At 38.7% G+C, this 24,574-nt stretch overlaps 1 protein-coding gene across 3 annotated transcripts in view; it reads left to right on the plus strand.

The window, feature by feature from the left end:
* Positions 1-24,217, plus strand: part of cacna1ha (calcium channel, voltage-dependent, T type, alpha 1H subunit a) — a 120,803-nt gene extending 96,586 nt beyond the window's left edge. The window contains exons 22-38 of one of the 3 annotated variants that reach the window (XM_055035053.1): positions 337-405; positions 537-721; positions 1,349-1,475; positions 1,934-2,059; positions 2,203-2,292; positions 2,910-3,123; positions 6,414-6,565; positions 6,900-7,009; positions 8,090-8,223; positions 8,460-8,530; positions 9,067-9,145; positions 12,786-12,907; positions 15,341-15,499; positions 15,646-15,786; positions 15,948-16,116; positions 17,384-17,541; positions 18,420-24,217. In XM_055035053.1, coding sequence (XP_054891028.1) covers positions 337-405; positions 537-721; positions 1,349-1,475; positions 1,934-2,059; positions 2,203-2,292; positions 2,910-3,123; positions 6,414-6,565; positions 6,900-7,009; positions 8,090-8,223; positions 8,460-8,530; positions 9,067-9,145; positions 12,786-12,907; positions 15,341-15,499; positions 15,646-15,786; positions 15,948-16,116; positions 17,384-17,541; positions 18,420-19,715 — 3,402 coding nt within the window. In that variant the 3' untranslated portion in view covers positions 19,716-24,217. Of the gene's footprint in view, positions 1-336; positions 406-536; positions 722-1,348; positions 1,476-1,933; positions 2,060-2,202; positions 2,293-2,909; positions 3,124-6,413; positions 6,566-6,899; positions 7,010-8,089; positions 8,224-8,459; positions 8,531-9,066; positions 9,146-12,785; positions 12,908-15,340; positions 15,500-15,645; positions 15,787-15,947; positions 16,117-16,508; positions 16,566-17,383; positions 17,542-18,419 lie in introns of those variants that run through there. The other 2 variants (XM_055035054.1, XM_055035055.1) reach the window with 2 other exon arrangements.
* The last annotated feature ends 357 nt before the right edge of the window (positions 24,218-24,574 follow it).

Consider the following 24,574-nt stretch of genomic DNA (forward strand, 5'->3'; position numbering starts at 1 on the left):
TTATTATTATTATTATTATTATTATTATTATTACTACATTTTTCAGAAAACCCTTGGATTAAATTAGCGGTTTTACGTAATTTGTTACATTTCATACCCTCTGAAAGAGAGAAAGTGAATGCCTTTGCAAAATGAAGCCTTACTCTTATAAACATTGCACGTCTTCCAAACGTGCAATCTTTTTACAAGCTGAGACATATAAAGGGAACTCCTGCTGCTTTTAGAGCAGAATGTGTCATCATTACAAGCATCTTGTTTTGGTCAATGGGATTAACTTAGCTATACTTTGTTTAAGCATTGTCTTGTTACTTTCTTTTGTTTTTGTTTTCTATTTAGGAGCGAGTATTTCTAAGTGTGTCCAACTACATTTTCACTGTGATCTTTCTAGCAGAAATGGCCATCAAGGTAAAAAAAAACAGTATCTTCAATTATATTTGTTTGACTTTTTTTTTAACCTCAGACAGCAGGGGTGGGGGGAAACCAGAGGGTTTAAATTGTGCTGTAGTAACTTCCTGCTGCTTTAACTGTTCCCTCAGGTTGTTGCTCTTGGTTTCTGCTTTGGGAATCAAACCTACCTTCAGTCCAGTTGGAACGTTTTGGATGGAGTGTTGGTCTTTGTGTCTCTGGTGGACATTCTAGTTTCTCTGGCCTACACCGGCACCAACAGGATTCTGGGGATTCTCAGAGTCCTTCGTCTTCTACGCACCCTTCGCCCTCTGAGGTGCATAGTGTGTTTGTGTGTAGAATGTGAAAAAAGTTTGAGATCTTGTTAAAATACCATCTTTTTGAGGTCCAACAATTACATAAATAATACCACTGGTCCCATGAACTATTAATCTAACTAAGAATTCAAATCTATCACAAATTTGTAGAGAATTTGCAAAGGATACTATTGTACAAACATTACTCGGGCAAAGTGTACAAAGAAAATACAGTGTGTTTAATATGCACCATGATAAAGTGGGACAGAAGAACAATGACATTACAAAAATGTGACTTTTCTAAATTTAAAGGAGTGAGATGGTGAAATACAGTGTCAAAACTGATGGTTGTTGGTGTCTGATAGAAAGTCAGGGATGCACAGAAATTTTGTTTATGTTTTTTTAGCAACAGAATAGTTCACTGCTATGGTGCTAAATACTGATCAACCTCTTCCAAAGAAGAATGTCGGCTGAAAATACTTAAACTTTTGTCTTTAGGGTCTACACAAAACCAGGTTATTGCATCTTTTTAACTTTTTTATTTCAGGTGCACATTGACTATTTATATCACTTCAATGCTAATTTACAGGAACTGCTGTAAGCCTATTTAATTTGTCCCTATCTGAGTGTATAACCGTGTGTTCCAGGGTGATCAGTCGCGCCCCCGGTCTGAAGCTGGTCGTAGAGACACTCATCACCTCTCTGAGACCTATTGGGAACATTGTATTGATCTGCTGCGCCTTCTTCATCGTGTTTGGAATCTTGGGGGTCCAGGTGGTTACTGTCCCACTACTCAATCGCACAAGCTTGCACTACGCCAATTACTCATGCCACACTTGTGATGCATCTCTCTTTCTGCCACTCTCCTGAGTTATTTTACCTATTGTTGTGTAAATGTCAATGCACAGCAGTGCACGTGTGGATTGAAAAGCATCTAGAATATCCAAAAAGAAGATATTGGTGTTTTTCTTCTTCAAAGGTGTGAGTTTGGAAGAAAATGCACAACTAGAGATAGTGTTAAAAAAAACAACAACAAAAAAAAAAAACATGACCTTTAGGCTATTTTTTTTACAAGCACTTAAATTCTGCTGGAACAATTCACTCTTTGAAACACACTTTTATTGTTGCCATTATTTGCTGAACACACCTGAGGTTACAGCTTAATAAAAGTCAAATAGCACTGAAGATGCCATTTTTTCTTTTGCCTGTTTTTTTGTTTTGTTTTTTTCCAGCTGTTCAAAGGAAAGTTTTACCACTGTGAGGGTCTGGACACAAAAAACATCACTAACAAGTCAGACTGTGAACTTGCCAACTACAAGTGGATACGAAGGAAGTACAATTTTGACAACTTGATTCAGGTGTGGATGAATCAAATGAATCTGTGATTATATGAAGCTTGCACAATATTGACATAATCTGCATTTCTCAGTCACATTAAAGCGCACCATCAAAGTAAAGGTAATGCAAGTTTGTTAAAGTACAACTACCTTTCTGTCTCCAGGCTTTGATGTCTTTGTTTGTGCTGTCGTGTAAGGATGGTTGGGTCAACATCATGTATGATGGACTAGATGCAGTCGGAGTGAATCAACAGGCAAGTATTTGCATTCTGTCTGCAGGACTGAATGACTGAATGACCTGTTGAGTCACAGTCGTCTGAATGACAAAAAATACAATCTTTTGTAATTTTTTATATAATACCAAGGCAATAGAGTGTAATATTTATCCCACTGGGAAATGATCTGTTATTGGTGAGCGCTAATCCAACCCATTTTCTTTTGTCACTCCTCTTCAAATTTCTGTCTGGATGTATGTTTGGAAAGTCGTTAAAATTAATTGAGATTTTGAGATGCTAATCAGCTGCTCCCTGTTGAAATAAATAATACCTTGTTTCTATGGTTCTGCATCATAACAACTGTCGGAAAGTTAAAAAAAAAAGTAAGAGCAAATATATTTTCAGCTGCACGGCATCCAAAACTAGAGGGAGTAATTGCTGAAATATGCAACACTTCAACAAAAACAATTAAAAAGAAAAATTTACCAATAGAATAAATGAGATAAAATAACAGAAATGTCATTATAATTTGCTTTCCCATGTTTTGCATTAAAGACATAAGCTGTGTGACTTAAATGTGTTTGTCATCTGCTTGTCTTCATACAAACATTTTTTTTTTATTTAATTTAAAAGTTTGAATTTCCCCCTATCTTCAGCCTGTGAGGAACCACAACCCCTGGATGTTGCTCTACTTCATCTCCTTCCTGCTCATCGTCAGCTTCTTCGTCCTCAACATGTTCGTCGGTGTCGTGGTGGAAAACTTCCACAAGTGCCGGCAGGACCAGGAGGAGGAAGAGGCCCGTTTACGGGAGGAGAAGAGGCTCAAAATGATAGATAAAAAGCGCAGGAGTAAGGAGAATGGAGGGGCTGGTCGGTAGTCTATTTTTCTGAGCACTGCCTGCTTTCAGAGCTTGAAAGAAAAAAAAAAAAACATATGTAAAAAAGATAATAAAGATAGGGCAATGATTAGCAAAACAACAGCTGGAATGAGGGAGAGTTTATAAGACTGGCTAGCTCACTGCAGGAAGCTGTGGGCTATGCCAATCTGACGCATGTAACCGCATGACTGCAGCCAGTCCTGTCCCTTCCTAACCCAGCATGGAAAAGTCAGTGAATAAAAATTATCACCGTCAGCAAAATACGAAATTTCAAATTTTTACTCAAAATTCCAAATTCGTATGACCAGTTCTGATTTAGTCACACTAAATATAAATAATAAAAATTATTTTAGCCTAATTTCATTTGCAATTTTCGCATGCATCCCGGAAAATTTTTATCCGATAAAATTTTCGTTTGTGAATTTCCTATATCCCTTCCCTCCCTCCCTCTCTCCCAATGCATGTGTAAGACCCTGAGATGCCTCTCGACTCTGGTAGAAAAGAAATATTTTCTCCAAACGGGCTTTGACTGGCAGACTCAGAAACATAGCAGACATTTTGGCTGCTATTCCTGTTAATCATTTGGGTAATATCTTGGGTAACGGAGCTGTTCGTAAATTTTTGGTTCCAGCCGTTAGGGAACAGAAACTTAGCAGCACAAAAATGCACTCAAATACTCTGACAACTGATCTTTTTGCGCATAGCAATGTTTTAAGTCGAGATGAGTGGAAAAAAGACAGTTGATTCAAATGTCATGACCTTGAAAACTATTCATCAATCTTTCATGCTACAACCAAAATTGTGCATAACTGCAAAGTGGAAGAAAAAGATACATAGAGATACAAAAAAATCTGAAGAGATAAAAACAAGAAACAGTTGCTTGCATTTCTATTCAGCCCTCTGAGTCAGTCATTTATGGAGTCAATGTTCAATGCAATCACCTTTAAAAGTCTTATTGATTTTGTCTCTGTATGCTTGCATATGAGAAACGTTTACCCATTCTTCTTGATTGAAGCTCATTAATTCAGGATAATAAGTTTCTGTGTCCAGCAATTTTCAAGTCTGGGCAAATTTTCAGTTTGAGCTGATAAATAAGTTTTAAGATAAACACTACATTGAAGTTCTGGTTGTATTTAGGGACAGTGTCCTGCTAGGAAGTGAACATGTGCCCTACTCAGGTATTTTATTGACCTCTAACAATGCTTCCTTCAGGATTGCCCTGCATTTAACTCCCTTTAAGTTAGGTTTAATAGTTCATAGTTTTTAATTGACAACTATTTTTCCAGTAGTTTCCACAAAGTTTTAGTTCCACTAATTTTCTTTTGCACAAATAGTACCTCTTCCTGGAACAGCTGTAATTATATACAGAATAAATCACTTTTAGATCAAATGAATTCACGGATTAGATGACTTCTGAAGACAGTTGGTTCCAGTGATTTTTATTTGAAGGAGCGTGATTAAATAGGACTGATCACAAATGCAAATCTGTTTAAAAAGAAAAAAAATAAAGTTTAAAGCCAAACATCCTTTTCCTTCCACTCCCAAATAATGCCCTTCCTGTGAAATCCCAATTAAATATTTTGAGTTTCTGGATGTAGCATAATTTGACAGAGTACAGCTCTTTGCCTTGCTTTTTTTAAAATTACTTTATCTAATAGATTATGGTGTGATTGGAGGACGGGCCTGATGTTTTGTTCATTATTACATCTCAGTGGTCCAAAACATTCAGTAAAACAGTTTTGAGCTAAACTGTTTCAGAATATATTCGTAAACCAGAATTGGGCCAGTCCAAACTCATTCAGCGCTGCAGAATATAGTTTTGACCGACTGAGATTTTATTTTGAAGTGATTCTATTTGAGACGAGAGAGGCTTCAGTATTTCTTCACCATCACAGCCATTCTTCAGCAAAACCGGACAATTAGAAAATATTACCATGAAGCCAAGAGGAATATAGTGTTTAAAATGATTGATTTAAATGTGGGATATTTAATCAATAAAGACTGTATCACTAACCTGATATGCTTAGAATTCTGCTTTTTCACATGGGTAGCCTTTTTCTACTTCATCTTTACTTTATCACACACTAGCATCCAACATGTGAGTACAGTTTCCTCATGTGGTGAATATAATTCCCTTTAGTGTACAGAAGGTCACTATTCAGAAGCAGGCTGTGGGTTCCTTTTATATTAATCAGAATGGATATCCACAGTCATAGCTTTAGTAGAGTACAATGCAGAGATTGTCTTCCTGTTGGAAGAGTGTCCTGGTTGAAAGTATAATACCATTTCAATAATTTCACCTTTTATTGGAGCTGCACAATCTCACTTTGAAAAATGCAACCTCAAATTGAAATACATGTATTCACTGCGGGGGGAAATAATTCCCCATAAGTAGTAATTGCTTCCTACAAAATGGACCAGTGGCACAGTTATGAAGACCTCTGCTGTTAATTTTACAACCCTCTTCACTGCAGGATTCTTCTGCCAGGTTTTAGTTTGAAGAGAACCCCAGCACAGAGATAGAAAGTGGTAAAAGTCATTACCTAAATAAAACAATGAGAACTCACAGAGAATAACACAGGGCTCTTAGGTCAAGCAATACAGGTAGAAAACAGGAGACTGTAATGAAAGAATCCAGTAGCGAACAATGTAAACTAGTGGAAACATCCCGAGGCAGGGATAAAACAAACAAACAAAAAAACAAAGCAGAAAAAGGGACGAAGGAACCAACATGACTAATCAGAGTTTTATATTAGTAGAACAGTTTTGTAGTAGCTGGGGTAAAACAGGGAAACTTTAAAGTTACTTAAAATCATGCAACCGATATCCATGATGTATCTGATTAGTGTGCATAGCCTGTTGGTTTCTTCACAATCTTTTCTTACAGATATGTACTGTGCCATTAACAAAGGAAACAGGTTTCTGAATGAATAAATGATGAGCCCACCTGGTACTCTCATGTCTTTCCAAATTAGAAAACACCACAGACCCAGTCATGTGCACAGGAATTGGGATCATATTCTTCACAAGCATTTTGTGACAGCGAGAAGCATCTGGATACAATCCTAGTCAAACAACGATAGAAAAAAATCTATCGTTTTTAAGCCTAAATAACGATAGATAAGCCTAAATAAGCCTAAATAAAGAATAACTATCGCCTCATTGTGCACATGCACATGACTGGACGTGGCATGTTACCAAAAACTGTCTCCCACATTTACCCTTTTCTCACTTTCTCTGTTTGCTTGTTTGTGTGTGTGTGTGTGTGTTTATGTGTTTCAGAGGCCAAGCAGAGACCGTACTACGCCGACTACTCTCCTGTGCGCCTGACCATCCACACTCTGTGCACAAGCCACTACCTGGATCTCTTCATCACCTTCATCATTTGTATCAATGTCTTCACAATGAGCATCGAGCACTACAATCAGCCACAGGTAATGTCTGCACCCGTGCATATTTGCTTTAAATAAATCTAGATAAATCTTGAATGACAAAATTTTCCCCAATCCCTGATTACTCTTTTTCTATTTTCAAAAAGAGAGTAAATTTTTTTCAAAATCCCAAGCTGCTTTAATAATAATTAACTTGAGCAGTAATCATTTTTGGGTGTACATGTATTTTAAAATCTGCTGACCTTAATGATGCGTTTGCCTGTTAAAAATGAAAGCCATATCCGATCAGCCATAACTGATCAATACTTTCCGATCAGTTATTAAAGTATTTTGTGTGCGAGATGTCCTTCACATGTTGGTGTGTGTGTTCCTGCAGTATTTGGAGGAGGTTCTGAAGTATTGCAACTACGTGTTCACCATTATCTTTGTCATCGAGGCTCTGCTCAAACTTGTGGCCTTTGGCTTCCATCGGTTCTTCAAAGACAGGTACAATAGACCATACGTGCAAATATGAAACACTTTCATGTGCACTGAACACCAAATCCATGGTGTGTGATAGGTAGCCACAAAAAATAATACCATCCCAGTATTTTAACATTGTTTCTTGGCTTCCAGTTTAGTAAAGTAGACTCAGCACGGTGAGTGTGTCCAACTTGTCTAAGGGCTAAATTTACTGTTTTCTCCCCCGACGAGATAAGTGGGTGGTCTACCCATTAATTTAAATGCCTGGCTCACTGTTTACGATCAACAGTCTGGCAGAACTAATATTAGGTCTGTTTCCCATCCTCTTGTTCTTCTTTTAGCTCTGTAAATATTGAAGAAAGTACAGTTAATTTCTTTGTTGAAACCTCCATGTCAGACATCATCAACCTAAGGTCATCACCACCCTAAGGAAGGCACCAAACATTAGAGACTGCAGAGGGTTTTCTGTATTCAGAGGCCGCCAGTCTTAGTTTTGAACATACAAAACGCAGCACAGTTAATGCATAGGTTTGGATTCAGAAGCAAACATCAGTGTCACAAAGATGGGATGGTCTTCCAGGACAAAGCTTGAGCTTATTAATGCTGTAATTTCTATTTGAAATTACAGCATTATGAACTGAAGCTGTAGTTATTTGACATTGTCACTGCTCTAAGTACGTTTGTGACGTTTAAGGATTTTTTAGCTAAATGATATGCTACAGTATGTTTCTGGAAAACCCATCCATTCTTTTGTTGATAGGGATTTCAGTTAAAACTGTTTTTTTGTTGTTGTTGTTAATTATGGGTGTCATTTCCAGTAACACTTACCGTAAATTGTTATTTCCATTCTCCTCCTTGGAAAACAATAAGCTATAAATAATGGTCAATTCTGATTAGCTTCCCTACCGCAGAAAACCATGACCGTCTTTCACAGTTTTTTTTTTACATGATAAACTATGAAAAGGCTCAAAGGTGAAACATACTTTTGCACTGCGTTGTACTGTGAAGCACGGAAAAACTGTTGTTTTCATTTGTCACAAGTCATTTTGTTACTTCACTGTTAGTCTTTTAGTGGCATTAAAATTATTTTAAACTTGTGTTTAGGTGGAATCAGCTGGATGTTGGAATAGTTGCCTTGTCCATTATGGGAATCACTCTGGAAGAACTGAAAATGAAAGCTGCTTTGCCAATAAATCCTACCATCATCCGAATCATGAGAGTGCTGCGCATTGCACGAGGTACACACGCACAAGCATATACAAAATAACCAAACTTGTGTATTTTTTTAAAACTCCATGTGTTAATTTAAATGCTTTGAAAATTCATTAATGGCTTTCTGAAATGTAATCACATCCTATATGACAGGACAACTATTTCTTTAGTGTTGTATAATGAATAGGACATTTGCTCTGCAACAATAGCTGGCTAAAACTCACAAAAGACTGCTTTAAACCTTTTTGTGTGTCTCCTGCAGTCCTAAAACTTCTAAAGATGGCAAAGGGAATGAGAGCTCTCCTGGATACTGTCATGCAAGCACTGCCGCAGGTAAACAACGACTCTTATTAGAGCTCAACCACTGTAAGATTGCATATCTTGCAGACTGACAAAGAAAACGGTGCTGTCATTCAAGCAGGCATTTATTAAAAGCAGGCTCTATAACCCGGTCTCCCCATTTTGCCACTTTATGGGCCCTTTCTTACTCTGTAGTTTCTTAGCATAATACAAGAGAGAGGAGAAGGACATTGCCTTTCTCTTATCATGAGCTGCAAGAACATGGTGTTTGGATCTGCAAGCAGCTTTAGCTTTATTCAACATCTGTTTAATCTCCATTTTGAGCAGGTGTTGGCTGCTTTATTTGCAAAACATGTCAAACAGCAAAGAATTTATATTCTGGGAAGACTTTTTTTTTTTCTATTTTGGTCTCACCGTAAATGAAGTCAAATATGTGTCAGACACACTAAATCCAATAAAACATTGACATCAGTCTTAATCGTTGTGTTCCCTGGAGTTTCAAACGAGCAATATTTACACTGCCGCTCTCTTTTGTGGAGAGGGGAGTCTAACATGTGTATCGCTTCCAGGTGGGAAATCTTGGTCTCCTCTTCATGTTGCTCTTCTTCATTTATGCTGCCCTGGGAGTGGAACTCTTCGGCAAACTGGGTCAGTCACATGCACACGCACGCACACACGTCAGCCGGAAAAACAACACTCGCACTAGACTCCATGCTTCAGCGAAAAGTGGCTTGAGATTCACTTATTGTTCCCGCGCTCACAGCTTAAAGCAAATTTCCCTGCCTGAATCGTTTTTGTTGCTTCTCACTGTGTACCCTATCTGTCTCCCTACCGCTCTATTTTATTTTTTCTTATTTTCATTTTTTTATGAGAGTGGGGGTTTGTTCTGAAGGAACAAACCGTTTGCATGTTCATGTTTATTTTCATGTTGCTCTCCTGACAAGCCTGCAACATCCAACTCGTTTTCTGTGAGAGGATTAGCCACATCAGGCATCTGGGAAGACAACATAGAAACAACTTGCTGATGAGAGCTTATGCTTTCTGGGAAATGTCATTATACCTCCTGCTGCATGTGCCACAGGAAAGTGATGTGTTTTCATAAGGCGAAAATATCCAGCTTTTTTTTGTTGTTGTTGTTTACTGTGATTCTTATATTGCCGAGAGTGCTGAGAAAAGCTATTTGTTTTGTATGGATGCCTCTGACTTTTCTATAAAACATGTTTCGGTTTGGAAATATGGAGCTGGAGAAAATGGAGGTAGAGCCATATTTAAAAAGTGCAAATTCTGTAAATTCTACGTTTTTAACGTTAAAATGATGCACAACATATCCTCGTTTCATTTTTCATCTAACCAAGGAGAAGCCAAGTTGAAATGTTCTGTGAAAAATAAAGTAGACACAAATAACCTTGGATGTATTTTATTGTCAATGTACACAAGTTTTGAAGTGAATTTTTATGGGGACTTGATGACCCCATTATGCCATCCATTGTTTAGTTGACAGTGTAATGAAGAATGTGTTCCTTTTTTTTTACCTACCCTGCAATACTGTGCAGAACAAGTTCAGCTTTGTTTTTCATAGTTTTGGTTTTCCCCTCTTCAAATATTGCAATTATTTAATTTTTTTTGCCTTATTAAGATCAACACATACCTTCTGTATTTGCACGAGACACATATTTTGTAGTGTTTTTACAACAAGTAAGCAGGAAGTAATGAATTACCTACTACGGGTTCATAGATACTTATGCTTCTTATGTAGGGTGTCAGTGATGAAGTGGTAACAATGAGGAACACTCCCACCAACTCACTGAATGAAAGGCGATGTCAGGTTGTGCTAACCCTATGATATTGAGTGTATTTTAAAGCTGTTTCTGCAATTTTATCAGGTGGGCCAGCAGTAGTGTAGGTCACAAGTGCTTACAGCATCTTCAGTAATAAAAGAAATTTGAAATTCTTTATATCATAAGATATTTTAAGCTTCCTATTGCAGCTACTTGCACTTTAACAGTATTTATAGCTCGTAAACGATCAGGAAAAACATGTATGTTTTTTGTCTAAATGAGAGTTCTACATCTTATTAGCACGTTCACTAAGGGAAATGAAATAAAAATTGTTGCAGCCATTTGAGCAAAGTTACTATAAAGGAAAAGTTCAATGTATTTCATTCATCCACTAAAAGCTTGGGGAAAGTTATGTTTGTTGAAGCACAGTTCTTCAATGCTCCTTGAAGAACAGCCTAAATGCTAAGAATTAGTGAGAGGTGGAGTAATACCTGTGGATGTTGAGGAGTCTCATCTCTGACAGCACATGTGCAGATGAGGTGGTGTTACAGGGAAATGACTCGGTGTGTACATGGCATGTATGGCTCAGCACTCCAGTAAAGCTATTTTTATCACACCAGACACCAATGCTAGTTCGTTTTGATCCTCAAAACTAAATCTAATTAATAATCTCTTTTGATCTACACCCAGATGAATCACCATCTCTAACACTGTCTTCGTGCTGCCTCGATATGAGTCAGACAGAAAGGGAAAGGAGGGTCTCTCTTTCTGCCAGAGAAATTACTGATTGAATCTAAAAATGACATTCTGGGTGTCTTCCATTTCTTCCCGAGACACCACAAATGGTTATATTGGAAAAAAAATAAAATAAAAACTGAACTCTCTGAGTGAAGACAGATTCCTTTTCCCTACTATGCAAAACTGCCTCAATCAGTTCCTCTGAGCTGAAGTGACATTGTTAAATCCTCTCCCTTTTCTCTTGTTAACTGATATGGAAAAAAAAGAGACACGTCATACACGGTGGACAGTCTCAGTCTTCCTCAGCTGCCTGTTCGTGAGACCCAAATTTAAAGTAGCTAAAGATATCTTTTGGCTTTAATTTTGCACAATTGCTCCTCAGGGGCGTTCTCTCGGAACTGGCTCAAAGATTTCCATGTCCACTGCAAATAATTATTTTCACTGCTCTGCCATGTTAACATGCCTAGCAGCTCTCTTTTCAGAGTACTCTTCCTTTTTTATGTAACTAAGCCATTAGAGGTTCTAAATGGGACATTGGCAATTATTTATCAATTTTCCTGAAAACAAAATCCACTGATGTTCAAAAATTGGTTCCTTTAAAGCACCAGATGGTTTGCTATGCATAACGTAAAAACAACAACAAAACAGTTTGTTTTCTTAAAATCAAATCAAATGCTTATCATAGCAAGTTGGGAGTGAAATATATTTTGTTCCTGTGGGAAAATCCTTCCTTGTCTCACTCAGCCCTTTTTTTTTCTCTTCTGCTGCCCTGCACTTGTAGGGGGTTTATTTTGAGCTGGTCTGCCTCAAATAAAGCTTTCTGGCTGATTTAAAATTAGCCTGCGTGTTTTTTAAACATGTTAGAATAATGGCAGACATGGGGAATCAAGTCTGCAACATGGACTTCAGATACAGTGAAGCTGCAAACGACTTGGACTCTTAAGACTTGAGATTTGATTCAGATTCAGAGTCTGAGACTCAAATCTTAAGAATAATCTCTGAAAGTAAGCTTGCATGTTTCAAATATTTAAGTAGAGGAGTAATGCTTTGCATTACTGTAATGATTACAAATGAATGGTTTTTATGGTGACACTGTGTACAGGGTTTATGGTCTACATGTAGAAAAACTGGTATGTTTCTCAACAGGGAAGGAGTTAAAGGCAGTTTTGAATTTGAATGTTTTTTTGTTTAGTTTTTTTTTTTTTTTTTATGTCAAGAAAGCCATAGGTTACTACCTCAAAACTCAAAATGTTCTCCCGTCAAATGGTGCATTTGGCTCATAACAACTTGTTCATGCCAGCTTTATGATAATGAAGGTATGGATATTTGCCTAATTGAATTCTCTTTTAAAAGACTATTTTATATCAAGCTAATCTTCAACAGTATGTTCTCAAACTTTCTCAAAAAAATAAAACATCTTGTTTAATCTAATTGATCAAGAGCAGTCGATATAAGTATTTTACATGTTTAATGCAAAATATATATGGGGTAAGCATAGTGATTAGTATTCATAAATTACAGCAATTCAGTGTTATAGGCACAGTAGACTGGTTGCATTCTATGTTGGAGAATTAATTTCAGTTTCTAAACATTTTGTACTTGGTAAAAAAACAACAAAAACAGAGTTGTTTCTCTCTGGAATATTTTCAACATTTGTATGGTAAACATTGTTGATAAAGTGCAGTTTATCAACACTTTATCAACAATGTTGGAGTGTTTTATCAGGGCACTGATGTGTAAATAATGCGAAAATATGTTTTCGTTCTGTTTAGAATGCAGCGACAGCAACCCGTGTGAGGGGCTGAGCCGTCACGCAACATTTGAGAATTTTGGGATGGCCTTCCTCACACTGTTTCGAGTTTCCACAGGAGACAACTGGAATGGGATTATGAAAGTATGAACAAAGACACAAGCGCGCACACGCATGCACAGAACTGAAGACAAAGACTGTCATACTTGATGACTAGATTATTGGAACAATGACCTCTAAAACTAATTATGTGGAAGTAAAGTAGCTTAGCATGGCAATGTCAACACTAACATTTTCATTTTCACCTCATTGAAAATAGCTTGTAAAGTAGTTAGTTTGGCAACGAAAGTTCTTTATTTTACAGCACACTGGAAATATGTAAAATTTTTCAAACTTAATTTTTCTTTAAAGAGGAAAGAGTGAGTGTCTTCCAGGATGAGGTCTGAAAAAAATTTATTGATACTTTTTGTTTATCTTAATATTGGTTGAATGTTAAAATTTGTGGATTTTATAATTATAAAGGTACTTCGACTTGATCTTGTTCTATCACTATGATGTATTTTAAAAAAGATGATGACATAAAGACTCCTTCAGTCAAATTGGTTTCATGCTGAAAGTTTATTTTTCTTTAATTTTTGGCAAATAAGCAAATAAAAAAATATTTTAATGACTAAGGAAAATATTCGTTTACTAGAATATTCCAATTGTGAGAATAAAATTCGAACAATTTCACTTCTATAGTCCAAATTCAGTGTCACTATAAAATAATATTAGAGCTTCTATATGATGCCATCGTGAAACAGATGATTGCATCTGTGATGGCAGGTTTAATAAAAAGAGAGGAATGAAGAGCGACTTTATTCAAAGTTAGATCATTGTCTCAATATTTAATAATGTTATTGTCTTTACATGATTAGATCAACTGAACAGATTGTCTAATATCATGCTCCACATGCTCTAAGGTAGATGTAATTTAAAATGAAACATGCAATAATTATTATTTTTCAGTTAATTATCTTTTTGGATATTTTGGTGAATAGCAGTCAAAGTAGGTTCATTTTCCAACATATTTTCTTGTTGCAGTATTTGTTGAATCAAACCATAGCTGTTTTGATCCTATTTGAGTAAAAATCTTTTTTTTCCATCACGCTTGTCCTAATCTTTTTTTTCAAAACTTTATTTATGCTTTATCGTGAGGTACAATGCGAAGGCAGTACAATAGTTACACAGTTAACAATGTACCTTTAACCTACCAACCTAATAGGGCTAGAACAAACGCAAACATACCCACATATATACAGACATGAAATACATTAAGTGGATCAGATCAGAGTAAATAGAAACAGATACATTGTCCTAATCTTACTGTAACTCTCTAAATTCACTCTCTTGGAGATGGCTTTCACATGGCTTTGGTATGAATTGTTACCTCTACATTTGTGGTGTTCTCTTTAGCTGATCTGTGTTAGTTCTGTAGTTGGACCAATTAGAGACACCCTCGAGGAGAAGAAAAAAAACAACCTTTGCTGAAGCAGTTGAGAAACAGAAACAAGATGCTGCTAAATGTCCCCTTTGAACTGTGTAGAATTGTCAGTAATGAGTTATTAATCAGTCATAAAATTAAATCAAACTGGGCTTTATGTCTTTATATTTAGCAGCTTTTATGCTCCTTGTATCAGTGGCAGTTCTCGCATGAATGGCACCATGGACGATCTCCACCTCCCTCCACCTCTCGACCCCCACAGCTACGGCCAATTAGAATGCCGCCAATTATGTGAACTTCTGGAGCAGGATATTATTCTGTGCATTAAGCTCATCTCCCTATTCTCAGCAGCGAGCACGTGACAACTACTCAACGCATGGGGGCGCCAACTCCCCATTTTACAGCGCACATGTAGAAGCATTACAGTACTTGTTTGAGAAACTGCTCATGTCGCTCTTTATCCTTTTTAAAATCTTATAATCTATTTTCCATGAGTTGACAGGTCCAATATAAAATAATAAAACTTTTGGAAGGCAACTCTTCTGTTTTTTCTTAATATGGTGAGATTATAAAATTCTGTGTTTCTGTAAACTGATCTGATTGTCTAATATCATGCTCCACATGCTCTAAAGTGGATGTAAAAAAGCAATATTCTGATAAATCTCTTAAACTGACAACTTTCTTTTACTTCCAAATTAGAATAATATTAATGATAATAACAATATGACAACTTTTCAGTCGGCGACAGCTGAACTAAACTGTAAGAAATATCAAATCAACCTATTTGCCTCCAAAACAGATATTATTTTTCAGAGCTTTATGCATTTTTTTTCACTTCAGGACTAAATTGGGAGCAATTCTTGGTTTAAAAACATAAAATTTATGTGTGTCATCATGGTGATTGATCAAGTTGCTTATAATGTATGTTTATTTTACTCAGGTTATATCTGCATGACAGAAAAACAAGGCATGTGTTTTAACTTGTAAATTTTGTCATATTTTTCTAAGATTTCCGGTTGTGTCACCTTTTTTTTTATAGATTTGTGTGTCTCTTTGTATTTTGGTGTCTAAATCTTACTCTTGGTTCCTTAAAGGACACTTTAAGAGAATGCCAGGAAAAAGAAATCAACTGTTTGTCTTACCTACCCTGGGTGTCTCCGATTTACTTTGTCACCTTCGTGCTCATGGCCCAGTTTGTTTTGGTCAACGTGGTGGTGGCTGTTTTAATGAAACACCTGGAGGAGAGCAACAAGGTATGATCACAGAAAACAGTAAAAATTTAAATATGTGCGTGTGTGGTAAAATATCACGCATTTAGCAAAAAGTGTCTCGTTCTAGTTTTTGATGGGCCTGAAAACTGGTTGCAAAATGTAAAGTAGAAATGTTTCTCACTCTATAGGAGGCAAAAGAAGATGCAGAGATGGATGCAGAAATTGCACTAGAAATGGAAGTGGAGAGGCAACGCAGACAGAGCACCGGATCCAACAACAGCTCAGTGGGAGGAACTTATATTGGACCATGCCCGAATTCACCTGAAGAGGTCAGAGGTCAACCGTGTTTGCTAGCAGCGTACTGTTGTAAAATAATATCATAGGCATGAACTGAAGAATTTGCTAATTGATTTTAACACGTTGTGACAGTTTGTCTTGTGAAGCAGAATGCAGCGTTAATGAAGCTTGTGGTGTTTGTCGCCCTCTGTAGGAGGAAGAACAGCAGTGCAATGACCAGGACCTACTGTCTTCAGGCAAGATGTCCGTATCCAGGATGCACTCTCTGCCAAATGACAGCTACATGTTTCAACCTATTCGCCCTGCTAGCGCCCCCTACCCCTTAAAGAAGGTAGACGCTAGTTCCCAGCACGAGCATGCGGGTGAGTTAATTGAAACCTTCAAACGAATTGTTCATATATTTTAACATGCAGGACTAGTGACAGAGCAGTTTACTAAACCTTACATAGAATATGTGATAATATATACACACAATTTGATTTTCAAAATAGATTATTATATGACAAGAAAACAGCCTAAATTATGATGTGAGGGAAGATGGATTCTGCTATCTTTTGTTTAAGCTAATAAGAGGGAAATTTGAGTGAGGGCTAAAATGTGAACACTCAAGATTTAACATTGTGTCAAAATTGTTACATAACGTCATGGGTGTGTTGTCTTTCTAGAATTAGTTTTTTCTTGTAAACGGTCAAAATAGCAGCAGAAAAAAAGGGAAAATTTTTTAAGGCACTGACAAAAACTGTTTCATCTGCAGTCAGACTCTAATGGCATGTTGTGACCCGGCTGTGGGCAGACCGAGCTCTGTCCCAAGGTACTGACTGTAGTGGATGAGTTGATCCATGTGAATCTCTGCAACCTTCACACAGGCTCATCTGCTCAGCTTCTAAATGGCTGGAAACGTAACAGGAGACTACAGTTAACTTTCAGGACAAGCTGGAAAGTCACAAAAACCATGTGCGCCAAAAAAAGAACGAGTGTACAGATTACAGGAGGTTTGCGGAATCAGTGACTTTCGAGCTTGAGCTGAAGGTATTGATTTAAGATGAACATAATGATGGAACGGCTTTACTGGAACTCACAGATTCAAGGGATATGTGTGTTCAAAACACCAAGGATTCTGGTTACAGAGTTTCTCAGAGATTGGACTTGCTTTCCTATTACTAGTCTCTTAATAAGCCCTCAAGAGGTGAATATATCCTTACTGCATCTATCATGTGAAGCTTTTTGTGTAACCAGAATCTAAATGTAGATTATTTATCATCTATGAAGGGCTTCAAGATAACATTTCTGCTCTTATTAGCAATCCATTCAATGTTTTAGACAGCATTCATTCAGAAAAAAATCCAAAAACATTTTGTTTTGGTAGCATGTCTGATATTTCAGCATCTTCTAATCACCTCTAAATTACTTTCTTGAATTTTTTAGCTGAAATTGCTGATCCCTTTATTCCAGATGTGCTATCATAATAAAGTGTCATTTACTACAATGCTGCAGGAACTACTACATGTGTCAGTGTAGCACTAATCATGCACGATTTCTTTTTTTTCCTGGAAAGCTGCATGTTTCTACGGAGGCAAGATGTGATTCAACCTTTTGTGTGATGAACTCTTGATTCATCTCATCCCGCAGTCTCAGTGATGTCGATCCAATCCCAGCCCTGTGAGAGCCGCTCTCTGCTGCAGGTTCCAGACGCTTCCCCTACTCACCCCCAGTCGACTCCCACCCTCACTTTGCCCCGCATTGCCCCGCCAACACCGGGCCCCTCACCACGGGCCCTGCACAGACAGGTGAGAGAGATCCGACTGCCTCGTAGTTCAACTCTGTTGTGACTTTTTTCAAAAACAGACATGGAGAATTTCACCGCCTTCAGACTTGAAAGGCTGTTTCTACACATGTCTTTTAGATTCCAGTGAACCATTTCTCCACAGGACTAAGGTTAAGGTTCACTTTTCTACAAAGTCCAGACTTAAATCAAATTAAGATTCATTAGTGAGACGAAAATGAGAACATTCACAGGCTTTCTTAATCTGTCTGAGGTTGAGCTGTTTTCCAAATTCAAAAAGTATTGACCCAGAGGCCAGAGTACAAATGCCCTCCACACTTTTACTTCAGCCTCAGTTCAGTTTGTTTATATATTTAGCATTGATTTTCAACAATTTATTATTATTTTTTTTAATTATTATAATTTCAATTCAGTCATGCATTCATTCCATTTGATCCTGGTCATCACACAGTACAGTATGCTCATTTATCCATAGTAATTTCTAAAGAAACCCAACAGATCGCATCAAGTCCTTGACTTGCAGCATTCATTCAAACCTTTTAGGTTTCACTTGTGAACTAATTTGTCATGCTTGACTGTGACATAAAATATAAGATGGGGTTCTGCTAAGACAAAATGTGAAAAATTTTAATGGGTGTAAATCTGTTTGCATGGTTTTTTTTTTTTTTTTTGGACAGTGCAAGTTTGAAATTCTGGAACATATGTGTATTAATAAAGAGAAAAAAGAATACAAGATACTGTTAATGTCGTCATAGGAGTCTTTGCATTATTTACTTCTTAATGAATTAGTCATTTTTACCACACAAGCTTACCTTGCTTTGAACTTTCCCTTGAATGAAAGCCACCAAGAGCTAATAATGTGTGTGATTTTGTGTGTTGCAGGGGGCAGTTAAAGTTGATTCTGTGGAGTCCCAAAGCTGTGAGCAACAGGAGAGGTCCAGTTCGGCCCATCTGCCTCCCCAATCCCCATTGTCACTCTCCCCACTGCCTCCTTTGCCCCCCTCCCCATCTGCCCTCTCCTTCCACCCATGCACGCCATCTCCCTCCTCTCTTCCTCCGTCACCATCTTCCCTCCTGCCTCTCCCGTCTCCTCCGTCTTTTCTCCTGCCTCCACCTCCCTCACCGCGTCTGCCCTCTCGCTCCAGCAGCCTCCGCAGGCCCAGGGCTCCGTCCGCCGTTTCCCTCTCTGACCCGGCCGACGCAGAGGTGTATCACATTACCGTCTCGGCTCGCCACAGGGGGAGGGACGCAGAAGGAGGGGAGCAGGAAAACAGACGCAAGGCAGGTCGCAGCCACTCACTGTCCCCTTACGCCTCGCCGCACTCTCTCGATTTGATCCCCATGCTGCCTCCTCCGTCCAACAAGAGCACCCTCAGTCTGCACGGGGCAGGATCAAAGGACGTCAAGAAAGGCTTCAGTGTCGACCACCACGGCTTCCTGGAGAAGCCTCAATTAGAACTGGCGGGTCACTCGGATGACCAGCGGCGCCACTCGATCGAGGTCTGCCTTCCGCAGGCCGTCATAACCACCGACAGCCAAAACTTTATGCTGGAGACTCATCGATCGGAAAAGGGCGCTCAGGCCTTTCCCATGAGGGTGCAATCAGTCGGCGGCAGGCAGAGAAAGAAGAAGTCGAGCCCTCCCTGCATCTCCATCCACCCACCCCCAGAGAGGGAACAGCGCTTGCTTCCCTCGCCCCCGAAACTGGGCGACTGCAGCATGACGCTGAGACGCAGGACATCTTCCAACGACTTCACAAAGCACTCGCAAGACACACCTGCAGAATCGCAGCTCCGCGCACACATGCAGACACCTCTGACGCCGATTCCCGCGCCGCTGCGGCAACATTCGCCGACACACACACTGACCCCGTCGCAGGGATCCACTCCGACTCACGCCCAGGCGCACACGCCACCTCCTACTCAGATTCCCATCAGCCCAAACGTCTTCATCCAGCCCCACGCACCCCTCCTCCCAACCGTTATGCCTTTCTCACAGACGGTCGCGAGGCACTCCCCACTCACAGGAGACTGCATCCCTGTCCCCCGATTCACCTTCGATCAACCGCAGTCCAGGTACACGGGCGAGCCCGAATCTGTCGCTTGCTCTTCCCCTTTCGACAACCGACTGGGAAGCAGTCCAGGTTTCAGCGCAAAGAATCGGAGGACCGCCCAGTGAACTCTCAGAGTTGCATTCAGGAGATGAATTATTCAGTTTGAAAAGTCTCTACAGCTGGAGTAGAAACCTCCCCTAACCGTCATCTGACCTCAGCAGTGTTTGGTGTTGACAAAGGAAAGAGAGGTTATTTAATTTGTCTTTGTTTAGTTATAAAAAGAAAAGACATTGATTCCTTCCAGGAAAACATGGGAATGAACTCCTCATGATTAAAACAGATGGCGGGATACATTTTTTTCTTGCTTAAAAAAAAAAAAAGGGAAAAAAAGAATCCGCCAAGGCTGGACATTTCTAGTATCACTCACTGTAGTGTGTCGATGGCTGATCCCCTCACCACACAACAGGACTGAAGCCACCTTACTCTGTAGCCAAAGTTTTTTTCACACACTGTCCTCACCCACGCGAGCCAATCAGGAAGCAGCGTCTGGCTGGTGACCGCCGACCCTTTTTGTTTCCTTTTTTTTGCGTTGTTTTCTTTTTAAATAGGGTAGGCGGTTTGTGAAACGCGAGCGTGGGAGGGGGAACGGTGGGATATGCAACTTCAGGTTTTCTGCAGATGTTCTGCTCGCCCCTTCTCTGCTCCTCGATCACATTGATCAGAGAGGAAAAGTGTAAATGCGACGTGCGAGGTTTCTGTCGAGTCCATCGTCACCGAAGTCGAAATTGCTCATTCTCGCGACGACAGAGAGGGGGAGCACGGCAGAACTGTAGTTTTTTTTTTTTCTTTTGTCCACGTGTAAATAAAAGGAAAAAAAATGTATTTGGTGAGATTTAAAGATAGCTCTATCCATATGCACATATTTTTATAGAGGTCTATAATGTTTTTGCACACAGATTTGAATTTCAAGTTGCTCGTATTTCCTCTGTTGTCCTCTCGTGAATGTATGTTTCTTCTAAAAGATCCAGCGAGAGTGGTGAAGGCGATTGAATCTCCTCTCAAACTGCAAGTCGAGGTCGAGGGGAGGGACTTTATTTTTCTATTTTGACGAAGCATCAGAGGAGAGAACTGGCGTGTGATGTTTTTTTCTGTAGTTTTGTCTCAGACTTTTGTGTACGTGGTGTCTCAATAACAGTCTGGGGAAGCAGGCTCAGTGGTGCAAACACGTAAGTTTTTGGTGGATCTAAACCATAAAGAAAAAAGATCTTGAACATTTGAAGAACAAAAAATTCTAGGGAAGCTTTGCACTGGTTTTTAAAAAAGTTAATTTCAGAATTAGGGATTTTTCAGTAAATTTTAGAGGACAAAAAGCCGTACTGTGTTGTCTTTAGGAAAACACAAATACCTAATCTACTAGCACCTGCAATGCCTTGTAAAACATTTATATTCATTAAACTTTTTCACATAAGTCCAGTTTTCAGTTTGCCACAAGCTACGTAAACATGGAAGGAAGCGCATTGATCAGACAACACATCGCATTAGCCACTTTCCCTACGGTAAAACAAGGCGTGGTAGCATCATGCTGCAGGGTTTAGCCTTTCAGTATAGCAAAAAGAAAGCTGTTGGGAGTTAATGGAAAGAAAAAGTTTCTAAAAATAAAACCTATTCGAGACTAATAATTAAAAATGCACGCAAAGCAACAAAAGAATGGTTTAGATATGCCTACAAGAATCAAAGTCCATACCTAAATCAAACTGCGAATATGTCAAGATTTGACAACTTGCGTTTAAAAACACTTCTGTTCAAGACTGCTTGAGCTATTTTATTACAAACGATAAAAGAAGCTAGTAGAAAAAGACTTGCAGTGCACCAACAAAAAGCCATTATGAAACATCGATGTTGGTGAACGTAAAGTGACAAAATGTGAAAAAGTTCAAGGAGCGTGTGTAATTTTGCAATGCAGGGAAAATACAAAGAAATTCAAAGTGGCATCACTGAGCCTCTCTTCTGCTGCTGTGCTTCGGCTGGATCAGCTCTGACACCTGTGTTTCTGTACATCTAAAGACAACCAAACTAACTTTCTAAATATGTGTAGCCAGAGTGCAATAATAATATATAAATAAATATATATATGTGGAAAATATAGTGACATCCACACTACATAAGACAGCCACATCCTCGTATTCATACATACTGTAGAACTGTTATAAATACATGATATAAGATGATTTTTTTACATGACGGTCGAGGGATATTACTATTTCTAGCGGTCATGCTGCTGTAGGTATGCATGGCCTCGTTATGGCTGTGATGGGGCGGGTGTGGCCGTAGGGTTTGGTACTGCAGTTTTGTTTTTTTTCCCTCCAAAAGCTCAGGCCCACCGGCCTGGGGTGTTACTGTAAGCAGAAGAGTGACGAGCATCTCTACTGAGGACTCAATAAGCCATTTGCCATTCCACTTTTTCTCTTTCCTTCCTCCTCTCTAGACTAGCATTTCATCTTTCGCAATGGATCATACTTATTTTCCACGCCAGATGAAATAAAGCCACAGCTTTCCGACAAACCACACAAACTGTTCTGGTGGCTGAATATTGTCGTACAGAGCCGTACTTCTGCTCTGACGCAGCACAATATGTGTTTTGATCCAGTTGTTTTTCAGCTCAGTCTTGTTTGGCATATATGTGCATGAGACGTACACTTTAGTTATTTCAAAAGTCTAAAGACAGCTGGCTGGGACAGCGTTGTTTATTCCATGATGCTTTATTTTTATTTTCATTCTCTTTCTCATTGTGCTTTATTTCGAATGTCTTGCGGTGATCAGCATGGAGCATGCACAAGTCCTCAGCGATCTGAGAGAAAACCAAAGTGCTTTGATGCTGTCTCTGATCAAATGAATTAGAAATTTGAAAATAGCTGTTTACAAACCAAATCAACACATTAAAGGGTGAATATCATCATGTTTTTTTTTTTTTTTTTACAACTTTTTAAATTCAGTTATGTTCATAAGCATACTGTAGCTATGTTTATATAGCTATGTCCAAAACTCGAGATTTGGACGAAAAATGCCTCTGAAAGTAGCTGAAAAGTGATGACGTCACATTTTGAAAATCCAAACTCAGCCATCAGTTTCTATACCAATGGCCAGGTAACACAGAAATTGTGACAGCAAAATTTCAAGCTTAAACTCAAGCTCTGAAATTGAATATTTCTGTGGTGATTTACCCAGTCAACAGGAGGAAGTCACATTTCTGCTGCTAGGCTGGGTGTACCTGTAATTTGCCATCGGAACAAGTTACAAAACAATTCCAATCGAAACCAACACATCCAACACACTCTGGCAGTATTGAAGTAGATGTAATGTCTGCTCTGGTTCTGACCAGTTTTGTCACTGTGGTGTCTTCTGCCGTCACTGGAATACTTTGCAAGTTCTGCAAATGAGACAAAGGACTGGTGGAGGGAAGTTGCTGAAATTCTCACATATTGATCATTAGTCCGTGTTTCTTGATTTTCATTATATTTATCTCTACTACACTATAAAAGGATAGAAATTTTTAGTCAATATGTCATCGCTTCTGAAAAGCCACTTTAAGCTAATTCTAAACGTGGTTTCAGGAAAAGAGAGGAAGTACGATGGACTCCTGCCTGTTCAGCATTTGCAGATTCATAGAGTGAAGGATTTTTTTTTCTGTGGAACGTAACTTAACATTATCCATGAAAAATGGGCCTTTTTGCATATTTTTCCATATCAGAATCAGAATTCCTTCGATTGCCATTGACAATGATGTGTTCCAAAGAAAATAACGCTTGGAGTGCTAGAACACCTACAGGCAACTCAACTCGACATGCTATTGGCTGGCATTTGCAAAGCACTCAATCCTGATCCACCATTTATTTTTGCTAATTGGCTACAAAATGCAGAGACAACAAAGACTATATAGGTTTATACAGTAGTGCTAAGATGGCTTCTACTGCTAATATTAATGCATATTATGGCATATTTTGTGTTTGAACTATTAAAACAGGTATGCCATTTTAGAGGTGTCTTAAGTATTTTCAGATTTTAGTCAGTCAAGGTTGTCCCTAACCCCCGTGAATACTGGGTGAGCATTATAATTAACATGTAATTCATCGTTCATTCAGCTCCCTGAGAAGAAAATGAGCCTCTGCTCGAGGGTGGGTAAATGCACCGAAGGAACATTTGGAGGGAGACGTTGACATGATCAACAGATTCGCCCACAATTTTCTGGTTCTGCATACAGAACTTTGTGGTATGTGCTCCTTCGCTGCATTGCCATAAGACAGCCACAAAACTGTTTGACTTGATTGGTTTTGGAAAGCTCTTTGTTGGTGTTGTCAAGGGAAAAAAAGTCAGTTTTTTTCTTTTAAAAAATCGGTGAGCCCTGCTAATACGTATGTTACGTCATCTTCCACTTTTAGAAGTTACACCTTTCAATTTTAGGGAGGTAGATTCAAACCAGACTGTGAAAAATTTATATTTGAGACACTTAATATTTATAGGTTTTCAGACTGTAAAATATGATGACATTTTCCCTTTAAGTAAGCAACGTCTCTGCTGGTTTGTGTTGTAAAAATTGTGAAAAAAAATAAATATTTCTTTTAAAATCTTACTTCATGAATATTTAACTCATTTGACTTCATTTCGGAGGCTGGTGAATTGTCTCAAATGGGCAATTGGAAATCTTAGAGAGCCACCTAAGCACCAGATCAGTTATGAAGATGATTATAGCCGCCATAATTACTCGATCATTACTTTTTTTGCTCGCTCATTAGCGTTACCTCTCCCACGCTGTATGCATGTCGAGGTCAAAACGGTGAGATAAACATAAATAACCAATAATCACAGTGTGTCAGCCTCACATGTCGCTGCTTATGAGCACAGTTGAGAGCTAGTTCATTTCTTCATAGTGCTGTTCTTCCAGCTCTGGAGGCAGATCTGAACATGGACTCAGCGAGACTGTCATTTC

The sequence above is a fragment of the Poeciliopsis prolifica genome, unplaced genomic scaffold (genome assembly GCF_027474105.1).
Source record: "Poeciliopsis prolifica strain line A6 unplaced genomic scaffold, Auburn_PproV2 SCAFFOLD010, whole genome shotgun sequence".
In the NCBI taxonomy this organism is placed as follows: domain Eukaryota; kingdom Metazoa; phylum Chordata; class Actinopteri; order Cyprinodontiformes; family Poeciliidae; genus Poeciliopsis; species Poeciliopsis prolifica.